This window comes from Mirounga leonina, unplaced genomic scaffold, assembly GCF_011800145.1.
Source record: "Mirounga leonina isolate KUSES-001 unplaced genomic scaffold, KU_Mleo_1.0 Mir_165, whole genome shotgun sequence".
Lineage (NCBI taxonomy): Eukaryota > Metazoa > Chordata > Mammalia > Carnivora > Phocidae > Mirounga > Mirounga leonina.
Genome location: NW_023270415.1, coordinates 73,388,434 through 73,407,607, shown reverse-complemented (window position 1 = coordinate 73,407,607; position 19,174 = coordinate 73,388,434). Strand labels below are relative to the sequence as shown.

Below are 19,174 nucleotides of genomic sequence, written 5' to 3'. Positions count from 1 at the left end.
GTTTCCTTTGATTCCAAATTGATGAAGAGCTTTTACCATCACAGATACTGGATCTTATGAAATGCTTTTTTTGCATTTATTGAGATAGCCATGTGTGTCTATTAATGTGTTGAGTCACATGAATAGATTTTCCAATATTAAGCCATCCTTGAATTTCCAGAATAGATTCACTTTATCCATGGCATATTTTTAATAGATTTCTGCATTCATTTTGCTAATATTTTATTTATAATTTTTAAACCTGTATTCATAAGTGAGTTTATGCTGTAATATTCTTTTTTCATTGTATTTTCCCCAGTGTTTTACATCAAAGTTATAATAGGCACATGAATTGTGTTGGGGATCATTTCTTCTTCTTCTTGGTTTATACAAGTTTACAAATGTTTAAAATGATCTGTTGCTTGCGTTGAGTAGAAGCATACAGTTGGGTTTTTTGCAGGTGCCTACTTGCTTCCCCACAGGACTGACTGGCTGGTCCTTCAGCCATTGCTCCTATGACTGCATTCCACCTATTTGAACAGAAACCCAGACATTCTGGAGGAAGGTCATTGAGATAGTGAATCATTGACTTAAAGAGGAGTAGGGCACTACTCCCCTTTCAAGACTGCAAGAAGAAATACCATAAAGATGCCAGGGCTGCAAGAAGGGGAGACAAGCATCTCATCCCTTGACTAGATCTGAAGCTTGCTTCCAGCCTTAAGAATTGAAGAGATGAGGGGCGCCTGGGTGGCTCATTCATTAAGCACCTGCCTTCGGCTCAGGTCATGATCCCAGGGTCTTGGGATCGAGCCCCACATCGAGCTCCCTGCTCAGCGGAGAGCCTGCTTCTCCCTCTCCCACTCTGCCTACTTGTGTTCCCTCTCTTGCTGTCTCTCTCTGTCAAATAAATAAATTAAATCTTAAAAAAAAAAAAAAAAGAATTGAAGAGATGAGATGTGTCCTGGAATAGCCTAGAGCAAAAGGGTCAGGAAAGTGGGCATTAATGGAATCAGCTTATACTTCAAGCATCTGTCATGGCAAGGGTTTGTGAATATCCCATGGGCCAAGTACATATGGTAGAAGGAACTGCACTTGAGCTGTCTTTGAAGGGCTACTGCCCAAGAGAGTGGTGGCAATAAGAGACCATGGGGTGGATTGTCAGTGGCAGAAGCTGAGGAATTGTCACACACAGCCAGCTGGGTAGTATGTTGATCACTCTGACAGAGAACAATGGACTTGGAAGGCTATTGTAATATCACTAAGAACCAATAAATGTGCTCATAAGAGAAAGCCAGTAACTGGGCATTAGCCCTAGAGAGGGAGCCAGAAGCCAAGGTCTAAGAGCATCTGTCTCAGAAGACGTGTTTGCGGGTGCCTGGGTGGCTCAGTCGTTAGGCGTCTGCCTTTGGCTCAGGTCATGATCCCAGGGTCCTGGGATTGAGCCCCACATCGGGCTCCCTGCTCAGCAGGAAGCCTGCTTCTCCCTCTCCCACTCCCCCCGCTTGTGTTCCCTCTCTCGCTGTGTCTCTCTCTGTCAAATAAATAAATACAATCTTAAAAAAAAAGAAGAAGAAGAGGTGTTTGCCTCCTTGTCCCCATCCTTTGTCCCAGGCCCAAATTTCTGAAGTCAGGGGGGACCTGAAAAAGCCCATGAGGTGGGAAACAGAGGGAAGGAGTAGATGAGCAATGAGAAGTTGGAGTAGCCCTCTCCCCACGCACAGCCCAGTCATGAATTGGGAGAGGGGAGGAGGGTTTGGAAAGGGAGGTGTAGGGCTTCAGTTTGGATGTAAGTGAAGTTTTATTTGAACTGGAGGCCTTTAATACCTTTAGCTGAGATGGGACTATTTTGGGGACTGTTGGGCTGTGGGATGTGCTCACGAGCGGGAAGAGAGTTCTGAGAGCACAGCTTTGAAGGAAGTGGCTGAAGAGCACATTGTTCATATCCTAATGAGCTCAGTCTGCTTCATCACCCAGCTGTGTGCATTTACATGCATTTTGCTTTTGGAGACTTAAGTTATTTAGCTGATATTTCTATAGTTTTTCTGAAGTGCAATTATTTTTATGTTTATTATTATTTTTTTACATTGCAAAAGATAAAAGTGAGCCAATTAGTCAGTTTCCAGCAAAAACAAATTCTTTTAACTGAAAATGGAACCAATTATTTCAGTGATGATTACCTAGAATGTTGGAGAATAGTATAGATCCCCTGAATAGATTGCCTTTTTAACACCATAAAGACCTGTAGCTATATGGTAAAACATTCGTTTTCAGCAATTTGCATGATTTTGCTTATTAAACTATCTACATTTTGTAATATGTGACAAAGTGTAAGCAGAATCTTACTCTGTGTTCTGTTTATACTGTTTAAATTTCACATTCTAGTGTTTTTGGCCCATCCCTTCAGAAAGCATCTTATTTGAAGGTCAACTAAATGAGCCTTTGGTGTCATCTCATTTTGTACCAACAATAAAATGTAACATTTAGTGAGTACTTACCATTTGCCATACTTGGTGCTGAAGGCTTCACGTGGTTTTTTTCATGTAACATCATTTTGAAAGAGAGTGTATGTTGCAGGGAGAGCTGTGGGGAGAGAAGCTCCCAGTGTTTACTGTTTGAATGCTGTCATTTTTCCTCTGCTAGAATAGCATCTCCTGAAAATAGTGTCATTGTCTGTGCCTGGCACACAGAAGATGCTCAATAAATATTTCTTGAATCCACCGAATGAATGTCGAATACCCCATATGCCCATTTGGTATCATATAGAGACATCATTAAACTCTCTGACAATCCACAAAACATGAATAAAAAAGAGAACACAGTACTGTTACCATCTAAAGCTATGACATCAGAAGTTATCCATAAAAGGCCATACCACGGAAGATCTCATATATCCCACTAGAGAATTTTGGAGCTAGAGGATCATTAAAGAACCTGGATATAATCTGATCTAAGTTGCCTGTTGGAAAGATTCCTCTGGGAGCAGTGTGGAGGATGGAACTGAGGAGTGCCAGAGTGGAGGTAGGCTGATTGGGAAGGCCCAGTGGTTTCTGAGTTTGATCATCAGAACCTCTTGCAAAATATCGTAAAACACAGATTCCTGGGCCCAAGCCCACATCTACTGAGTAGACTTTCTGGTGCGAGCTCAGGCATCTGTGGTCTTCATAAGGCTCCCCAGGTGACTCTCATCAGCCAGGCCTGGGAGCCCTTCCGTCTGCACTGCAGTGTGCCCTGTGTTAGATGATGAGGGCCTACCCCAGTTGGGGCAGTACTTTCATCCACCTTGGCTTACATAGGCTCTCTTTCAGAGATGTCTTGTCATTCAAAGGTAAGACGATAACCTAAGAAAAACGTGTAAGAGATTTTAGGGGCAGCATTGAGTACAAAACTCAATGACACCCAGTATTGGTCTTACACGCTCTGGATCTATTCATTCTTTCCAAGCCCATTTTCAGTAGAGAGCAAAGACCACATCCAGGCACCAGAAGGACAAGAAGGAGAATGCAACCAAAAGAAGTTCAAGGACAGCGAAGATGACCTGGAATTCTGGAACAAGCCCTCTTTGTTTACTCCTGAATCTCGATTGGAAACACTTAGGCATATGGAAAAACAACGGAAAGACCAAGAAAAATTAAGGTATTTCACTTTTTCCTATCATTGAGAGAGATACAATACTCTCCTAGGGATTATATTTTCATGATTGCACATGATTTTGCTCCTCATCTGCATTCAATCTTTGCTAGCGATCACGCATTGACTTTGCTTCTTCTAGGTTCAGCTTCCTGTTGCATTGTACCTAGTAATGTTTGCTAATATCAGACTCCATTCTTTAGGATGTCATGAATGATGGCATTTTAGGTAGTTTTGTTTGGATGTCTTTAATTTTTTAACAACTTTCAGTGAATCAAATGCAAGTATGGCCCGGGTTAGAGATACTGATTATCATGCCACCAAGAAAAGGGATGAATAAGTTCCTTTGTGTCTCGTAATTTGCAAAGTTAGAAATTAGTTTCACTAGGCCTTATATTTTCCTAATACAACTCTCTTGGACATTCCCCAGTATGCTTTCACTTCTGAATTGTTTAGCTATAATTTGATGATTTGTTAGAAGCTAGACTGCTTAAACTGTTATTCTCAGAGAGGCTTTTTAAAAGCTAAGCTCTGTGTCATTTCATGTCATTGCTCAGGTCTAGTATGTAAAATGTACCACTTATGGAAATACTTCTAATTCCTGTGCTTGGGGATGGGATCATTTGGCTCTGATATACGTCTGTCTGCATGGAAGTCACGAGAGTGAAGGACAGTGTCTTTCCCTGTGGTTATCGACTGAAAGCAAGAACCTAAAAGATTAAAAAAGACTATTAGCCACCATACAGTACATCATTAGTTTTTGGTGTAGTGTTCCATGATTCATTTTTTGTGTATAACACCCAGTGCTCCATGCAACACATGCCCTCCTTAATACCCACCACTGGGCTAACATAACATAATTAAAATAAAAATAAAAACAAAAAAGACTATTAGCAATCGCTGCTGCTTTCATGCCATTTTATTTCTTTAGTTAGATGATAGGGAGGTATCAAAATTGAATTTTATCCAAAATGCTTGTTTGTAAAGTGTGGTCGTTTGTACACAGAGAAGCCACCCCATGCTTTGGGGAGAGCACTGGAATAGCATCCGAAAATGTGGGCTCACGTGCTGACTCTGCCACTTACTGTCTATGGGATGCTGGCAAATACCTAACTTCTCATCTGTTTCCTCGTCTGCTAAACAGAGATTCTTGTCCCTGCCTTACCTCCCCCGCTACATTGTTAAGACAATCATAGGAGCCAATGTGTAAAAGTACTTTGCAGACTTAAGAAACTTCTGAAATGGAAATTCGACATGTTTTTATATAATACGTGTCATCTTTCTGACATATATGCAATGTACACGCATATATACACATCGTGTGTATATATGTATACACAGATAAAATGTATTTATAGTACAATACATTGTGTAATACACTGTATTGCGCCTGAAACCAGGAAACATGTTTCTCCCGAACAACCAAAATAAAGTACAGCTGAATTGGGTAGAAGTGCAAGTCACTCCATACAGTATGCTCTAGTGTACCCAGTCCCATGGGTCCCTGAGATGCTTGCCTCTCCTGGATGTCCCTTAATTGTCCTGGGTCATGGAGAATAATGCCGTACATGGACATATTAACTTATTGGACCTGGGGACCCAGTTTAAGATGCAGAAAAATGTGCATAAATTTACATTTCAAAAAAAAGTTAACTGATACAAAATCCGTATTAAAAGAATAGAAATCCAAGGCAAAGAATTGCCTACAGTTCCATCTTCTAAACACATTTCTCCATCTGGTCTTCCAGTGCTCGTCCATATATGCCTTTTTAAGTTTGTATATATCTTTGTTACTGTTTAAATAGCTAAAACTTACATTCTGCACTTTTCTTTCATGCTATCCCATGAATCTTTCCTCTCTGCACCATTTCTTTTCCTCCTGTCTCTACCCCTTTAGGTAATGAGTGTTAACAGGCTGGGGTCAATCCCACCAGAACTTTCTCCACCCTCTACAATCGTATAAATCATCTCTGCAAATCTATGATTTGGGATCTTTTTTAAAAAACAAAAATGGACTTATATTTTATGTATTTGTGCTCACTAAATAACATCATCAACATTTTCTATCACTTTTGAGACCAATAGGTGAAGAGCAAACACATTTTTTAACAACCACAAACTATTTCATAGCATGAGCATACCACAGTGGAGCCAATGACCCCTTCACTGATAGACATTCATCATAGTTCTGGGGTTTTGCCGCTACTAAGACTGTGATAGACATCCTTTTATGTAGATTCTTATGTACTGGTATTTTTATTTCTATAGAATAGAATCTACTTGGCATTTTAAAAATTATCATTTTTAACTAAAGCAGAGGCTATATACACAAACGGGGAATTGACAGTTATCTGGCTAAATCACGCATAAAATAGACTAATTTAAATATTCATGGATATTTCATGAAAAGGAGGGATCTCCTCCCCCCCCCCCATTTGAATTATTTGCCAAATTGTCTTGGTCACATTTTTGCTTTACAGCTATAGATATAATCATAAAGAAATCTGGCTTGATTGTCAATTCCCAGCATAACATTAAAAGAATGGGCTTCATAACAGTGAATTGTTGATGTATTCACAGATACCTGATCAATTTTTTCTTAAACTGTTTCACAAAAATATTTCTTTTACATTCTCTTTGTTTATTTTTCTCTTTCCGCATTGCCCCTGGTTCCCATCCACCTCCAATCTTAAGTGAAAAGAAGAAGAAAGTGAAACCACCCAGGATTTTGATCACTAAAGATGGGAAAGCCTTGAATGTAAATGATCCCAAGTACGTGAGGCCAAAGGGATACTCGAAGAAGCAGAATGTATGGTGGTGGTCATTACGATGGTTTTCATTTGCAGGTTTGCTCTGTGGAGAATATATCTAACTGCTCTTAACAAGCCTGATGAGCCTAATAGGAACGTCACTGTGTGCATATTTGAAAGCAGAGCATCTATGATGTTTTCTAGTACATGATGTTATATTTCATTGTCTTGGCATTCAGAACATGATCTTGACATTTGGAAATCCTAGTTATTTATGTATCCCCTGAAACTTTGGACCATATACAGTTTTCTGCCTGAAAATTCCAAGTGCGTTATTGTTATGTTTCTTAATGTTTAAAGCTCTGCCATAAACAAGCTGACTGAGAATACTGGTACCTCTCCCATGTGTCTGTCTACTTTTCTTTCTTTCTTTTTTTTTTTAAAGATTTTATGTATTTATTTGAGACAGAGAGAATGAGAGACAGAGAGCATGAGAGGGAGAAGCAGGCTCCCTGCCGAGCAGGGAGCCCAATGCGGAACTCGATCCCGGGACTCCAGGATCGTGACCTGAGCCGAAGGCAGTCGCTTAACCAACTGAGCCACCCAGGCGCCTGTGTCTGTCTACTTTTCACTCTGGGACACATCTACAAAGCACTGGAGGCCCAAGGAAAGAAACTGATGTAGATACTTCAGTGACATTAATGAGAGAGGGAAATATTCAAACCAGAAATCCTCAGGGATAATCATATCTACCCTGTCGGGCTGTCATAAAATTTAAAACTAGAAAGAAGGCAAAAAAAAGGTCTTTTGTAGCCAAAATACAGACCAAAAAGCCTTTGGACTAAATCTTGTTGGCTTCATTTCATTGCTCAAAGCCTGTTCGTTTCCCTTTCCTTTTCTATGCCAGGACCAGGAGCAAGGGACTGTCATCACAGAGATTCGCCCTTGACATGGATCTTCAACTCTTTTGTCCTTCTTTCCTTCCCTTATGTTCATTCTCACATCCTCATCTCAACCCTATTTAAATCGGACACGCATTTCTGGACTTGCCCTCATGCATGCCTGGAGGAAAACACCCGTGTCTACTTGCTGGTCTACTGGAAATTTACTACCCTGTATCTCAAGTGGACTTCTGCAAATCATACTGTATTTTGTTGGATAATTCACTCCTCCAATCTCCCATAGGCTGCTTTCACCCCTTTTGCTCCCTTCTTACTTCTGTTCTGTGGTTCCAGCTGGGGACCTTATTTCTTACTCCATAGAGAAAACAGAAGAAATTAGAAGTTTTCTCATCCAATTTATCAGTGTCGCCGGACCTGTAGCACATATTCTCTATTCTTCTGCTGCAGTGGGTGAACTTCCCCTCCTGAGTAGCTCTCTCTGTGGGCATACTGATCCCACCCCTCTTCCTGTCAAGGACTTGCTTCTGCAATGACCCCTTCTCTTCTGTATCATTTCTCTCCCTCCTACTAGATCCATCTCATCAGTTTATAGACATTGTGATATCATCCATCTAAAAAAAAAACAACAGGGGCGCCTGGGTGGCTCAGCCATTTAGCGTCTGCCTTCAGCTCAGGTCATGGTCCCAGGGTCCTGGGATCAAGTCCCGCATCGGGCTCCCTGCTCTGCAGGAAGCCTGCTTCTCCCTCTCCCACTCCCCCTGCTTGTGTTCCCTCTCTCTCTGTCTCTCTCTCTCTGTCAAAAAATAAATAAAAATTTAAAAAATTTAAAAAACAACAAGTAAGCTCCCTTTCTCTAGTTTCCCTGGCAGCTACAGTCCTATTTCTCTGTCCCCTCTTAGTAGCCGAGGTTCCCATGGACATGTTGGACTCAGTCATCAGCTCCTCACTTCACTTTCCTTCTTGAAACCATGTCTGCATATTCTGTCACCTAAAACTTTTGTAGTCAAATCATTTCTATATGTTCATATCATTTCTGTGTTCTATGTTTCTATCATCTCTGTGTTCCCTGTTCACATTGCTTCTCTGTTCAGTCACATCATTTCAAATCTCAGGCCCTATGTACCTGACCCAGCAAATTTGACCAAATTGATCATTACCTTCCTTCTTTTTTTTTTTTAAAGATCTATTTGTTTATTTTAGAGGGGAGAGGGGCAGAGGAAGAGGGAGAGAGAGAGAATCCTCAAGCAGACTCCCCACTGAGCACAGAGTCCGACACAGGGCTCCATCCCAGGACCCTGAGATCGTGACTTAAGCCAAAATCAAGAGTCGATGCTTAATGGACTGAGCCACCCAGGTGCCCCCATCATTACCTTCCTTCTTACAGCAGTTTCTTCCCTTTGCTTCTGATTCTTTGACCATCCTACTTGTTCATCTTCACAGGCTTTGCCTGATTCTCTTTGTGATGTACCTAAGTGCTCCCGGGCCAACTCCTCAGCTGCCTTGTCCTTTCACATTGACTCTGTGGGGCTCTCACCAAATCCCATGGTTTTAAACACTGTCTTTACATTATAACCAGACCAAACTCTTCCCTGAACTCAAGACTTGGATGTTTAATTAGCTATTTGTCCTCACCGTGTGAATATGAATTAGGCATTGTAAGCTTACCATGACAGAAACAGAAGTCCTAATTCCCATGCCCACTACCACTTTCCCTCATAACACGCTTGTCCCCCAACATTCTCCAACTCAGTAGCGAGCATCCCCCATTTAGCAAGACCAAAAATCTTGGATCCATCCTTGATTCTTCTCTCTGCCATTTTATCAGTGACTCTATGATCTCTTCCTTCAGTATCACCTGAATCCAACCGCTTCTCACTCCATCCCCCCCATCTTAGAATACGTCATCTGCCTCTTGCCTAGACAGTTACAACAGCTTGCTAAGTAGTCTCTGTGGCTCATTTCTTGGCCTCCCATAATCTCTTCTGTTCAGCTGGGTGAGGAAGAAGAGAGGGAGGAAAGGGCACACACTCTCTCTCTTTAGGGAAATTCCTGGAGAGCACCATAAGGTGCTCTCCTTCACAGAGCTAAATCACATGACCATATCCAGCTGCAGGGGAGGCTGGAAAGTGTTGTCTTTATTCTGCACGGCCATGTTCCTCGTTAAAATCAGGGGTCCTATTACTATGGATAAAGGGGAAGTGGACCGTGGGGAATGAATAGCAATTTCTGCTATAGAAAACCTCTCTGAAATTACCTTTCAAGTGATAAATGAAGGGAGAGTTCAAGTTGGCTGGCTGGACAATTGGGGAATAAGCAATGAAGGCAGAGGGGCCCAAACATAAGAAAGCTCCTGACATGAGATCACGAATGCGTGGGTCATTTGAGCAACTGAAGGAGTCCCGCATGGCTGGGTTGTTGAAAGCACCAAGAGGGACGGCCACACACAGACATTCTGCTGACAGCCAAATCGTTCCAAACAATTTAGCTTACACTCTTTAATATTATCGGATTATATATTTTACAGAATAATATGACAAGTGATGTGCTCAAAATAAATCAACCAAATAATTCTGAATGGTATGTTGCCACTACGGAAGTTATACCTAGGAAGTTGAAAGATGTAGGACTTTGTTTTTTTTTAAAGATTTTATTTATTTATTTGGTAGAGCACAAGCGGGCGGGGCAGCAAGCAGAAGGGGAGTGATAAAGAGAAGCAGGCTCCCTGATGAGCAAGGAGCCGGATGTGGGTTTCAATCCCAGGACCCTGGGATCATGACCTGAGCCAAGGGCAGATGCTTAACTAACTGAGCCACCCAAATGTAGGACTTTGAAATCCTGCCTCTCCAGGCTCATATGGCCTCTTTCCCAGTTGAGTCAACCTTTCTGAACCTTTGTTTCATCATCTGTATGGAGGTGATAGATACGGGCAGTGTCTCAGCATTTTCCAGGGTGATGCAAAGGTCAACAACAAAAGGAGAAAAAGAAAGATTGCAAGGAGAAAGAAGGAAGACAAGACTATTTAAAACAGAAGGCATAGGGGCACCTGGGTGACTCAGTCAGTTAAGCGTCTGACTTTTGATTTCCGCTCAGGTCATGATCTCAGGGTCGTGGGATGGAGCTGTGCATTGGGCTCTGTACCCAGCATGGAGTCTGCTTTCCCTCCCCCTCTGCTCCTCTCCCTGCTCGTGCTCACTCGCTCATGCTCTCGCTTTCTCTCTCTTTCTCTACCTTTAAAATAAATAAAATCTAAAAAAACAAAAACAAAAAAACCAAAGGGATAGAATCCTGGATACAGGGAAGCAAACAAAACATTTACTTCCCCATAAATAAGTCCAGTGTTTTAGTTTGCTTCTAGCAAACTTGAATGAAATAGAAAAGGAAGCTTTAACCACCAGATGTCTCTATCTCTGCACCAATGCTAATTTTCTGTATGTTATTTACCTTAGGATTCTCACATGTTAACAATGTAAACAAATAATTTATGAATATATTGTAGATTTCTGTTGAATTTTTTAAAAAATGTAGACATTTTATTGTCCACCTACCAAAATAAGTTTGTCATTGGATATTATTATATAATTATTACCAAGTTTACTTTTGATAATGGGATGAGTTATCTATACAGTATTGCTAAAGACATTGTCTTTTTTTTCCCTGAATGGATTATTCCTTAGACTTGACTTCTCCTTGAAAGATGATGAAAAACGTAACCAGATCATCCTGGACCTTGCTGTCTATAGGTAAAGACATTTCATTATGGATTTATTTAATATCATTTCTTTCTGTTTTTGTTCTCAGTGCCATCTCTTGAGCTCTGAAGTATTTTGAAATGGTATTTGGTTTGCCAAATGAAGGCGTCCTTCTTTTTTTTAAGACCGAAAACGTATTGTAATTTGAAAAAGCATGAAAATTAAAACAAAGGCAGAAGTAAATAAACCCACAGTCCCAGGGCTAAGAACTCTGCGATCTCTTCTTCTAAGGCAGAATTTAAATAATTCTCAGAGCTTTACTGCTTCCCCCTCAGCTCTCATTACCACTGTACTTTTTACGGTCTCTCTCTTTTTTCTAAAACTTTGATATAATAGTAAGCATCAGATGGTGCCCGCCGCCTTCCAGTCCCACCTTAGAGACCCAGGGGTGTAGCCTGCAGCTTCTTTATCTCCAGCAGGCACTCTCCCCACCCCCCACCCCCCCACCCCCCGCTGTGTCCTACCCTGCCTCATTCCTTCAGGATTTCTAGGTTTTGGCTCACTGCCCTTCATGCCTCTGACTTCAGTGACCACCTATGGGGTCTTTCTAATTCTCCAGTCCCTTGGGACCCCCAGTGCCTCAGGACTTTGCACCCACGTATCCGTCTGCCTGTGCCACAGTCATGCTAGGCTCCACGTGGCTTGCTGCCTCCTCTCCTGCGGGCCTCTGGGCAGAGGTCACTTTATTATAGAGGCCTCTCTGCCCAGCCTCCCGTCTAAGCGCATATCTCTGCTCCAGCCCTTCCTTCCACCTCTCCTGCTTTTTGATTTCTACCCGACCAACCATACATTTACTTGTATTCCAAAAAACGTGTGGGCAAGGCAGGAACTTTGTTTTGTTTGTTCCTTCTTCCTCGTCTCTCCAGCACCCACACCAGCGCCTAGCACCTGGAGCTTTGTGAGCTCAGGAATGAATGAATGCCTGAGTGAATGAATGAATGAATACCAGTAATGGGAGTCAGAGGACATTTACAAGCCTGAATGATAATAAAGTCCTTTCTCTTTTGAAGGCCTTTTTTGTGTGCTCTATCTAATCTAATCTCCCAGTAAACCCAGTGGAGTATGAGGGTTTGTCATCCTGAAATTATCTAGAAGGGAGTAAATTTTGGAGCGTAAGTCTTGTCAAAATAAATACTCACAGGCGGAGGGCCAACTCTTTGTTTTTTTAATTGTGGTAAAATACACATCACTTAAAATTCACCCTGTCAGCCATTTCAAGTGGAGATTCAGTGGCCCTCAGTGACTTCACCAGGCCCGTGCAGCCTTGCCAGCACAGAGCCCCAGGACATTTTCATGGGGGGGGGGAAGGAAACCCCATACCCATTAAGTACTCATTCCTCATTTCCCTTGCCCCTGGCAACTGCAAATCTGCCTTCTGTCTCTATAGATTTGCCAATTCCCCATACGTCATAGAAGTGGAATCACACATACCTCTGGGTCACATCTTCAGAGTTCGTCTGTGTTGTAGCGAGTCAGAATTCCCTTCCTGTTTGTGGCCGAGTAATATTCCATTGTATGGCTGGGCCACATTTCTGTTCATCCGTTCATCAGTACATGACATTGGGTTGTTTCCACCTTTGGCTCTTGTGAGGAAGGACTAGTTCTTAGTGTGTACCTTCCTCCTCGTGCCGAGCCACCCCGTTACGCCTCCTGTTAAATCTTCTGCCCCCATGCTGCCAGCCCACTGCCTTTAAAAGGCTTCTAGCTCTTCTCCAGCTGATCCCATGTCCTCTGTCCCTGCAGCAACCCAAGCTCCCTTCTGCTGTGTTTCATTAAACATTCAGTTTCATACTTTTAAGTCCTCCTTTCCATGTTTAGGCCAAATTCCTGGAGTTTAATGAATGTGTACCCCTTTCTCTTTGTAGCTCTCTTGGCTCCTTCACGTTCAGTCCTCAAATGAAAACTTTCCCCATCCCCCTACCATGTACTTTTTCAAGGAGTGGTGAGATTTCTCCTGTCTAGGTAGTAAAATCCTTCCCTTCCCATGATTCTGTCTGTACTAATGACTCTAAAATTCCTTGTTAGCTTCATTGGCATGTGGATGTATGAAAATTAAGTTCATTCATTCATTCATTCATATATACTTCCTGTCTTTATCCAGCAAATATCTACAGAATACCTACTATGTATCAGGCACGGGGAGACTGTAACGGGCATGTTCGGATTACAGTCTCTGCTGTCCTAGAGCTTATGGCCCTGTGGTGAGACAGACAATAAACAGGCAGGCATCTAATAAGTAATTACAAAGGGAGAAGCGTGCTGTCCAGGAAGGGCCAGAGTTCAGGGGTGGAGACCAATGACGTGCACAGTCTGGTGGTCGGCAGTGTGGGGATGGTCAGGGAAGCTGCTGACATGAGCTGACAGTTGAAGGGTGAGAAGCAGTGAGCTCTGCAGAGAACCAGCAGAAGGCTGTTTCAGGCAGAGGACCAGCACAGGCCAAGACCTTGGACATGGGGGCAGATGAACGCTTTAGGAGACCGTACACATGGACAAGAAGATGTGATCCATTAATGCCGTAGCTATTCAGCATGAGGTTTTAGGAAACCTTGCCTATACTTTTTATTCTTACAAGAATTTTTATTACATAAAATAGAACGATGCTGTGTTCACCCTGACTCTGGACTAGACACTCTGCATGTGTCTTCACAGCAATCTTAAGGGATAGGCACTTCACATCCTCTTTTGTAGATGAAGAACCTGAGGCTTAGAACAGTTGAGGAACGTGGTCCAAGGAGCAGGAGGGGGTGGAGACCCTTCCTCACAGTCCGTGTGACTGAAGCCCATGCTCATAGCCCTGGTATCATCCTCCCTGCCTTAACGTGTGTGACTTTTGAATCATCCCTGCATTTGCTAATGTCCGCGATCAATATTGTTAAATGTACACCTCTACAACGTCTGATAATTCGTCTAAACAAGTGAGATGAAGCCTAACTCTTTCGTTTGTTCCTCGGGTCAAGGAGAACTGTCACCCCCTGATCCTGGGGTCACTGCCATAAATGGAAGGCTTTGCTTGTTCAGCAGGAGGGGGCTTTGCAGGGAGAAGCAGGGAGAAGCTGAGCAGGATGTCATGGCGGCAGCTGCGGAACAGCTGCAGGGGAGGGAGAGCGGCTCGGGAAGCAGGAGCTGCTGGTTGCAGGCCCCAAGCGTCGTGGATTCAGCTTTCCTGGCTATTCACGTCAGGCGCAGGGGCTTAAAATAAAATATTCATGAAAGAACATGGCAAGCTGTTTTTCGCAAACCTCTGGCGTTTCAGGCCGCAGATATTTTTAGGTTAGGGGCAATCAATGCCAAGAGTACTTGTGGGTCTAAAAATGAAATTGCTGATATATTGAATTTCCTTTGGTTTAGGGATTAATGTAAGACAGATTTCTTAAGACCTGTTGAGCATGGAAATTGGAAGCTTCTTTCATTTCAAATGGTTCCGGAAATGGTAGTTTTTATTTGCACTTCTTTTAACTTAATGTTTCTGAAAATGGTAAGATTTGGTATGTTTCACGTTGCAGGTATATGGACACCTCTTTAATCAATGTTGATGTGCAGCCAACTTATGTCCGAGTCATGGTCAAAGGAAAGGTGAGCATAATGCGGTAGACTGTTACAGTTTCAAAAGCCAAGCCTCAAACTAAGCTAGGTTGCCTCAAAAATTGTCAACATAATATGAAAAGAGAAGAAAAGAAGCCCAATCAGAGAGCTATTTTTTAGACACATGATTTTACACAGTGGGAGTGGTATACAGCAAGATTGGTTGTTGACTAACCACTGTGTAGCTCCATAAAATTAGCATTTTTAACTTGTGTCTATTGTTAGTACTTCTTTCAGATCTGATAAGGTGATTATATGTATGATAGCCTATGCTTGAACTTAGATTTAAATAATATACCCCCCTTTAAATTGTCAATCATTTCATTCATAGCAACTGTAATTTTATTATTTTTGAAATAGTATTTTTTTTAAGAGAGAGAGAGAAAATGCAACAGGGGGAGGGGCAGAGGGAGAGGGAGAGAGAGAATCTTAGGCAGGCTCCACACCCAGCACAGCGCCCAATGTGGGTTCGATCTCACAACCCTAGATCATGATCTGAGCTGAAATCAAGAGTCGGATGCTTAACCGACTGAGCCACCCAGGCACCCCTGAAATAGTATTTTTTTGCTGATTATGAGCACTCATAGGAGTCATATGAAGGCTTTAAAGTGGAAATATGTTGATGGTTTATGACAAGAAGTTTTATCTATAAATTCTTTATTATTAGCCATGTTAACATAAATGGACCAATGACTGTTTCACTGTTTGTGATTTTGACTGTTCTTTAGTCCATTCACTAAAATAGGTAAAATAGTTCATGCATATCAAGCATAGCCCAGACATTTTTTTTTTCTACTAAGTCTAAGCATGTTTTTAAAAATGGAATGGTGAATCTTGAACTGGTAATGAAAATACATCTTGAAGTAACCCTCTCACGTGACATGCACTCCCTCTCTGGGATACTTCCTGTTTATTTTCAGCCATTCCAGCTTGTCCTTCCTGCAGAAGTCAAGCCTGACAGCAGCTCTGCCAAACGATCTCAGACGACAGGGCATTTGGTGATCTGCATGCCCAAGGTAGGCAAGGTTCCTTGGATCAATTTCAAGTCTGGGTGTGTTGGTTCCTGAAGGAACTTGACCTATCAGGGCTAATGATGACTTCTTTTGGTTGAGACAACCAGAAAATCTACTCACCCCAGCACAGGCAGGAGAACCGGGACCTGTGAGAACAGAGAGCTGAGACTAGGATGCAGTTGGGACCTGTGGGGCCTCATCCTGCCATCGATCTCCCCGTGGTCCTTGCCTCTGCAGCCAGAGTGTTGCGGGGAGTTGAGGTGTGTAAGTCCCATCGTTCTTCCAAGTGGGGCAGTCACCACCAGCATGCCTATTACATGGGGATCAGTACTTTTAACCATAAAGAAGTGTTTCATCTCTTATAACAAGACATGAGAAGGTAGGAAGGGCTCAGACAGGGGAGGGTCAGGGCCTTTCCAATATGTTAACTGGCTTCCTTCCTGAGAGGCGCACGGGCGGCCACTGGGGTGGCATGCTTTCTTGTCCTTGCCTTGCATGAAGATAGACAAACAGAGAGTCAGGGAAAGACGCAGAGAAAGGAGCTTTACCATCACTGTGGAATGAAAGTTCCTCTGGACTAATTAGCCAATTTAGCTGAAACGCCCAGTAAGTCTTGATTAGCTTAACCTTGCGCAATGAAACCAGTCTCTGGCCAAAGAGATGGTAGTACTTTGGTTTCTATCATTTTATTTTGGTTACTGTTGTCTCATCTCATGAGCTGGGGTGGGGTCAGCTTTGCCCAGTCACTCAGGTTTCAAAGGGGAAGAGTAGAGAAGCCGGTCAAGTGGGGCTGTGCTCTTGCAGAAGAACAGGAGAATGGGGACAGGAGTGTCTGTCACTGAGAATGAACTTGATTAACCAGTAAGTTTCTATAATGATTTATTAACCCTTTTCCCATAGCCAGATTTGTAACAGATTGATTATGGGTAATCAATTATGTATTTTTATTCCAAGTCAATAAAACAGCAAATAAAATTTGCTGTCAGGCAGTAAAATAACAAACACAGCTGTTAGAATCACATTGTCCTTGGTGACTACAGCGAATTAAGAAAGTGCTTGTATGCTAATTAGAATAGCCTATAGGGGAATCAAAGAGATAACTTAATTACCCCAGTACTTTGATTGACACATTTGTATGACACTGTGATCAGCAGTCTCTTTTTTTTTTGAAACTTCTATTCTAACTAAAACACCAAAGATTAAATGATAACTGTTATTTCCTAAAAGAAAATCAAGATCTATGATTTATGCACCTTCTGCAGGGTGCCAGGTGACTGATGAGAAAGCCTCCTCTGTCCCTGCTCATGAATCTTTTAAATACATGTAGCATTCTATTTCCATTATCCTTTTTGTTTTTGTATCTGTCTAAATTTGTCATGTTAAATACACATGAAAAGTATAAAAAATGGCTCATTAAAGAAAAAGTATTCTAGAAGTGCGTGGTTGAAGATGAGATCATTTACATAGAGGGCCTCAGAATGGTTCTACTTTTTTTTTCCTCGATAATAAACTATGAATAACATTTTCCCTTTGAGGTACATATTTTTGAGGTTTTAGACTACTATGCTAAAGTAACATTGATGTTATCTCTGTCATTATTTCTTTTAAATTATTAATTATTAAATGATTTCCTCTTATCATTCCTTTATATATCTCTATCATTATCACTTTTAAAAGATAGATAGGGGAACCCTCTTGGGTTTCTCCACATCCTCGCCAACACCTGTTGTTTCCTGTGCTGTTGACTTTAATCATCCTGTCAGGTGTGAGGTAATATCTCATTGTAGTTTTGATTTGCATTTCCCTGAGGGTAAGTGATGATGAGCATCTTTTCATGTGTCTGTTGGCCATCTGGATGTCCTCTTTGGAGAAATGTCTGTTCTTGTCTTCTGCCTATTTTTTAACTGGAGTATTTGTTTTGGGGATGTTGAGTTTTACGGGGTTTTTTAAAATATATTTTGGGAACTAACTCTTTATTGGGTATGGCATTTGCAAATATCTTTTCCCATTCCATAGGTTGCCTTTAAGTTTTGTTGATGATTTCCTTCGCAGTGCAGAGGCTTTTTATTTTGCTGTAGTCCCAATAGTTTATTTTTACTGTTGTTTCCCTTGCCTCAGGAGACGCATCTAGTAAGAAGTTGTTACGGCCAATGTCAGAGGCTCCTGCCTGTGTTCTCCTCTAGGATTTTAACTATTGAATCACTAAATTGCGCACCTGAAACTAAAAGATAGTGAAAACAACCTCTGGAGAATAATTTCTTGCCCCAAATTAGTTGGTTTTCATTCATGAATTAGATAATTGCAAGGACTCTAAAATTCAAAGAACATAAACTTTTTCTTAAAAATCAGCAAAAGTTAAAAAACCAAAACTCTAATTTTACTTACGCTTATTATTAAAAGTATGTATTACTGAAAATTAACATCTTCATAATTCCTAATGATAGAGACTTTCAAAGTACTGAAGTTCAATCCACTGAGCTATTTATATGTCCAGGCTTCTCACTTACTGTAGAATTGTCTGAGTCTGGCCTGCATTATATAATTACTGAGGCAGCATCTTGGAATTTTAAAGCATCTTATAAAAATCAGGTAAACACTTGGGTACAATTTTGATTCATTCATAAAATAGCGTTGTCAATACTTAACATATTGATAACCTAGTACTTCCAGAAATATCTACTGTGGCCCTTCAGTAGTTTTTAATATTCAGATGAATTAATGAAAAGATCAGATTTGATATTTAGCTCTTCCCTTTTGTGATAATGTTTGTAAAGAATACTGCGAAGAGCTGACCTATTTGATTGAGTCTGTGCTGTGCTGATTATATTATATTTATTTGTGGAAGTTCAAGGGTGAGCTTCGTATACATATTCCAAGGACGTAACATTTATAATTGAATATACATTTATATACAAAGTGCTAAAATATTTATTAGACACTTCCCTCAGCATTTGGTCATAGATGTCAGATTGATGGTTTTTTTTCTCTTTTCTTACTCCTAAATGAGGCTGGATCCATGCAGACCGGGGGCTATTAGGCAAGTTTCACTGAGTCTGCCCCCTGTCACAGGGGTCATGGCAACATTTTCTGCTGCTGACATGCCAGAGGGTTCTCCCAGCTCAGCTCCACATTTCCAAGAGGGTTTTCCCTCATGCTATCTACAACGCCAGATGCTTTCCAACATCTGCCACTGAGTCCATATCCTGTGGATTGATGTAATTAATACACAAATATCACAGCCCCTAGCATGCTGCTAAACTTCCTCTGTCTCCACCCACCATTTTATAATCTAACTTGTGGGTACCGTGTCTCCCAGAATGCCATCCCTGACTCTACCTCCTCCACCATGACTTCAAGGGCCAATGTCTCGGTTAGCAGTGATGAGTGGGATAGTGGATGAGGATGTACCCTGGCTCTCTCAGAAGGGTAGCATTGGGCAATAGAAGATCAACTGCCCGGGTAACAGCGGAGTAGGAAACATTCTGTTTCATGAGGTTTTTCTCCGTCCTTTCCACTGTCTGGTGGCATTTCTTTCTAGCTGCTGACACTTTTATTCACTCGTCTTAGCTTTG

General features: G+C 41.7%; 1 protein-coding gene across 1 annotated transcript in view; it reads left to right on the top strand.

Annotated features, from left to right (window-relative positions):
• The window catches only part of LRRC6 (leucine rich repeat containing 6), a 68,860-nt gene that overhangs the window by 26,233 nt on the left and 23,453 nt on the right, over positions 1–19,174 (top strand). The window contains exons 6-10 of the mRNA XM_035011964.1: positions 3,421–3,612; positions 6,301–6,378; positions 10,933–10,998; positions 14,511–14,580; positions 15,510–15,605. Coding sequence (XP_034867855.1) covers positions 3,421–3,612; positions 6,301–6,378; positions 10,933–10,998; positions 14,511–14,580; positions 15,510–15,605 — 502 coding nt within the window. The remainder of the gene's footprint in view (positions 1–3,420; positions 3,613–6,300; positions 6,379–10,932; positions 10,999–14,510; positions 14,581–15,509; positions 15,606–19,174) is intronic.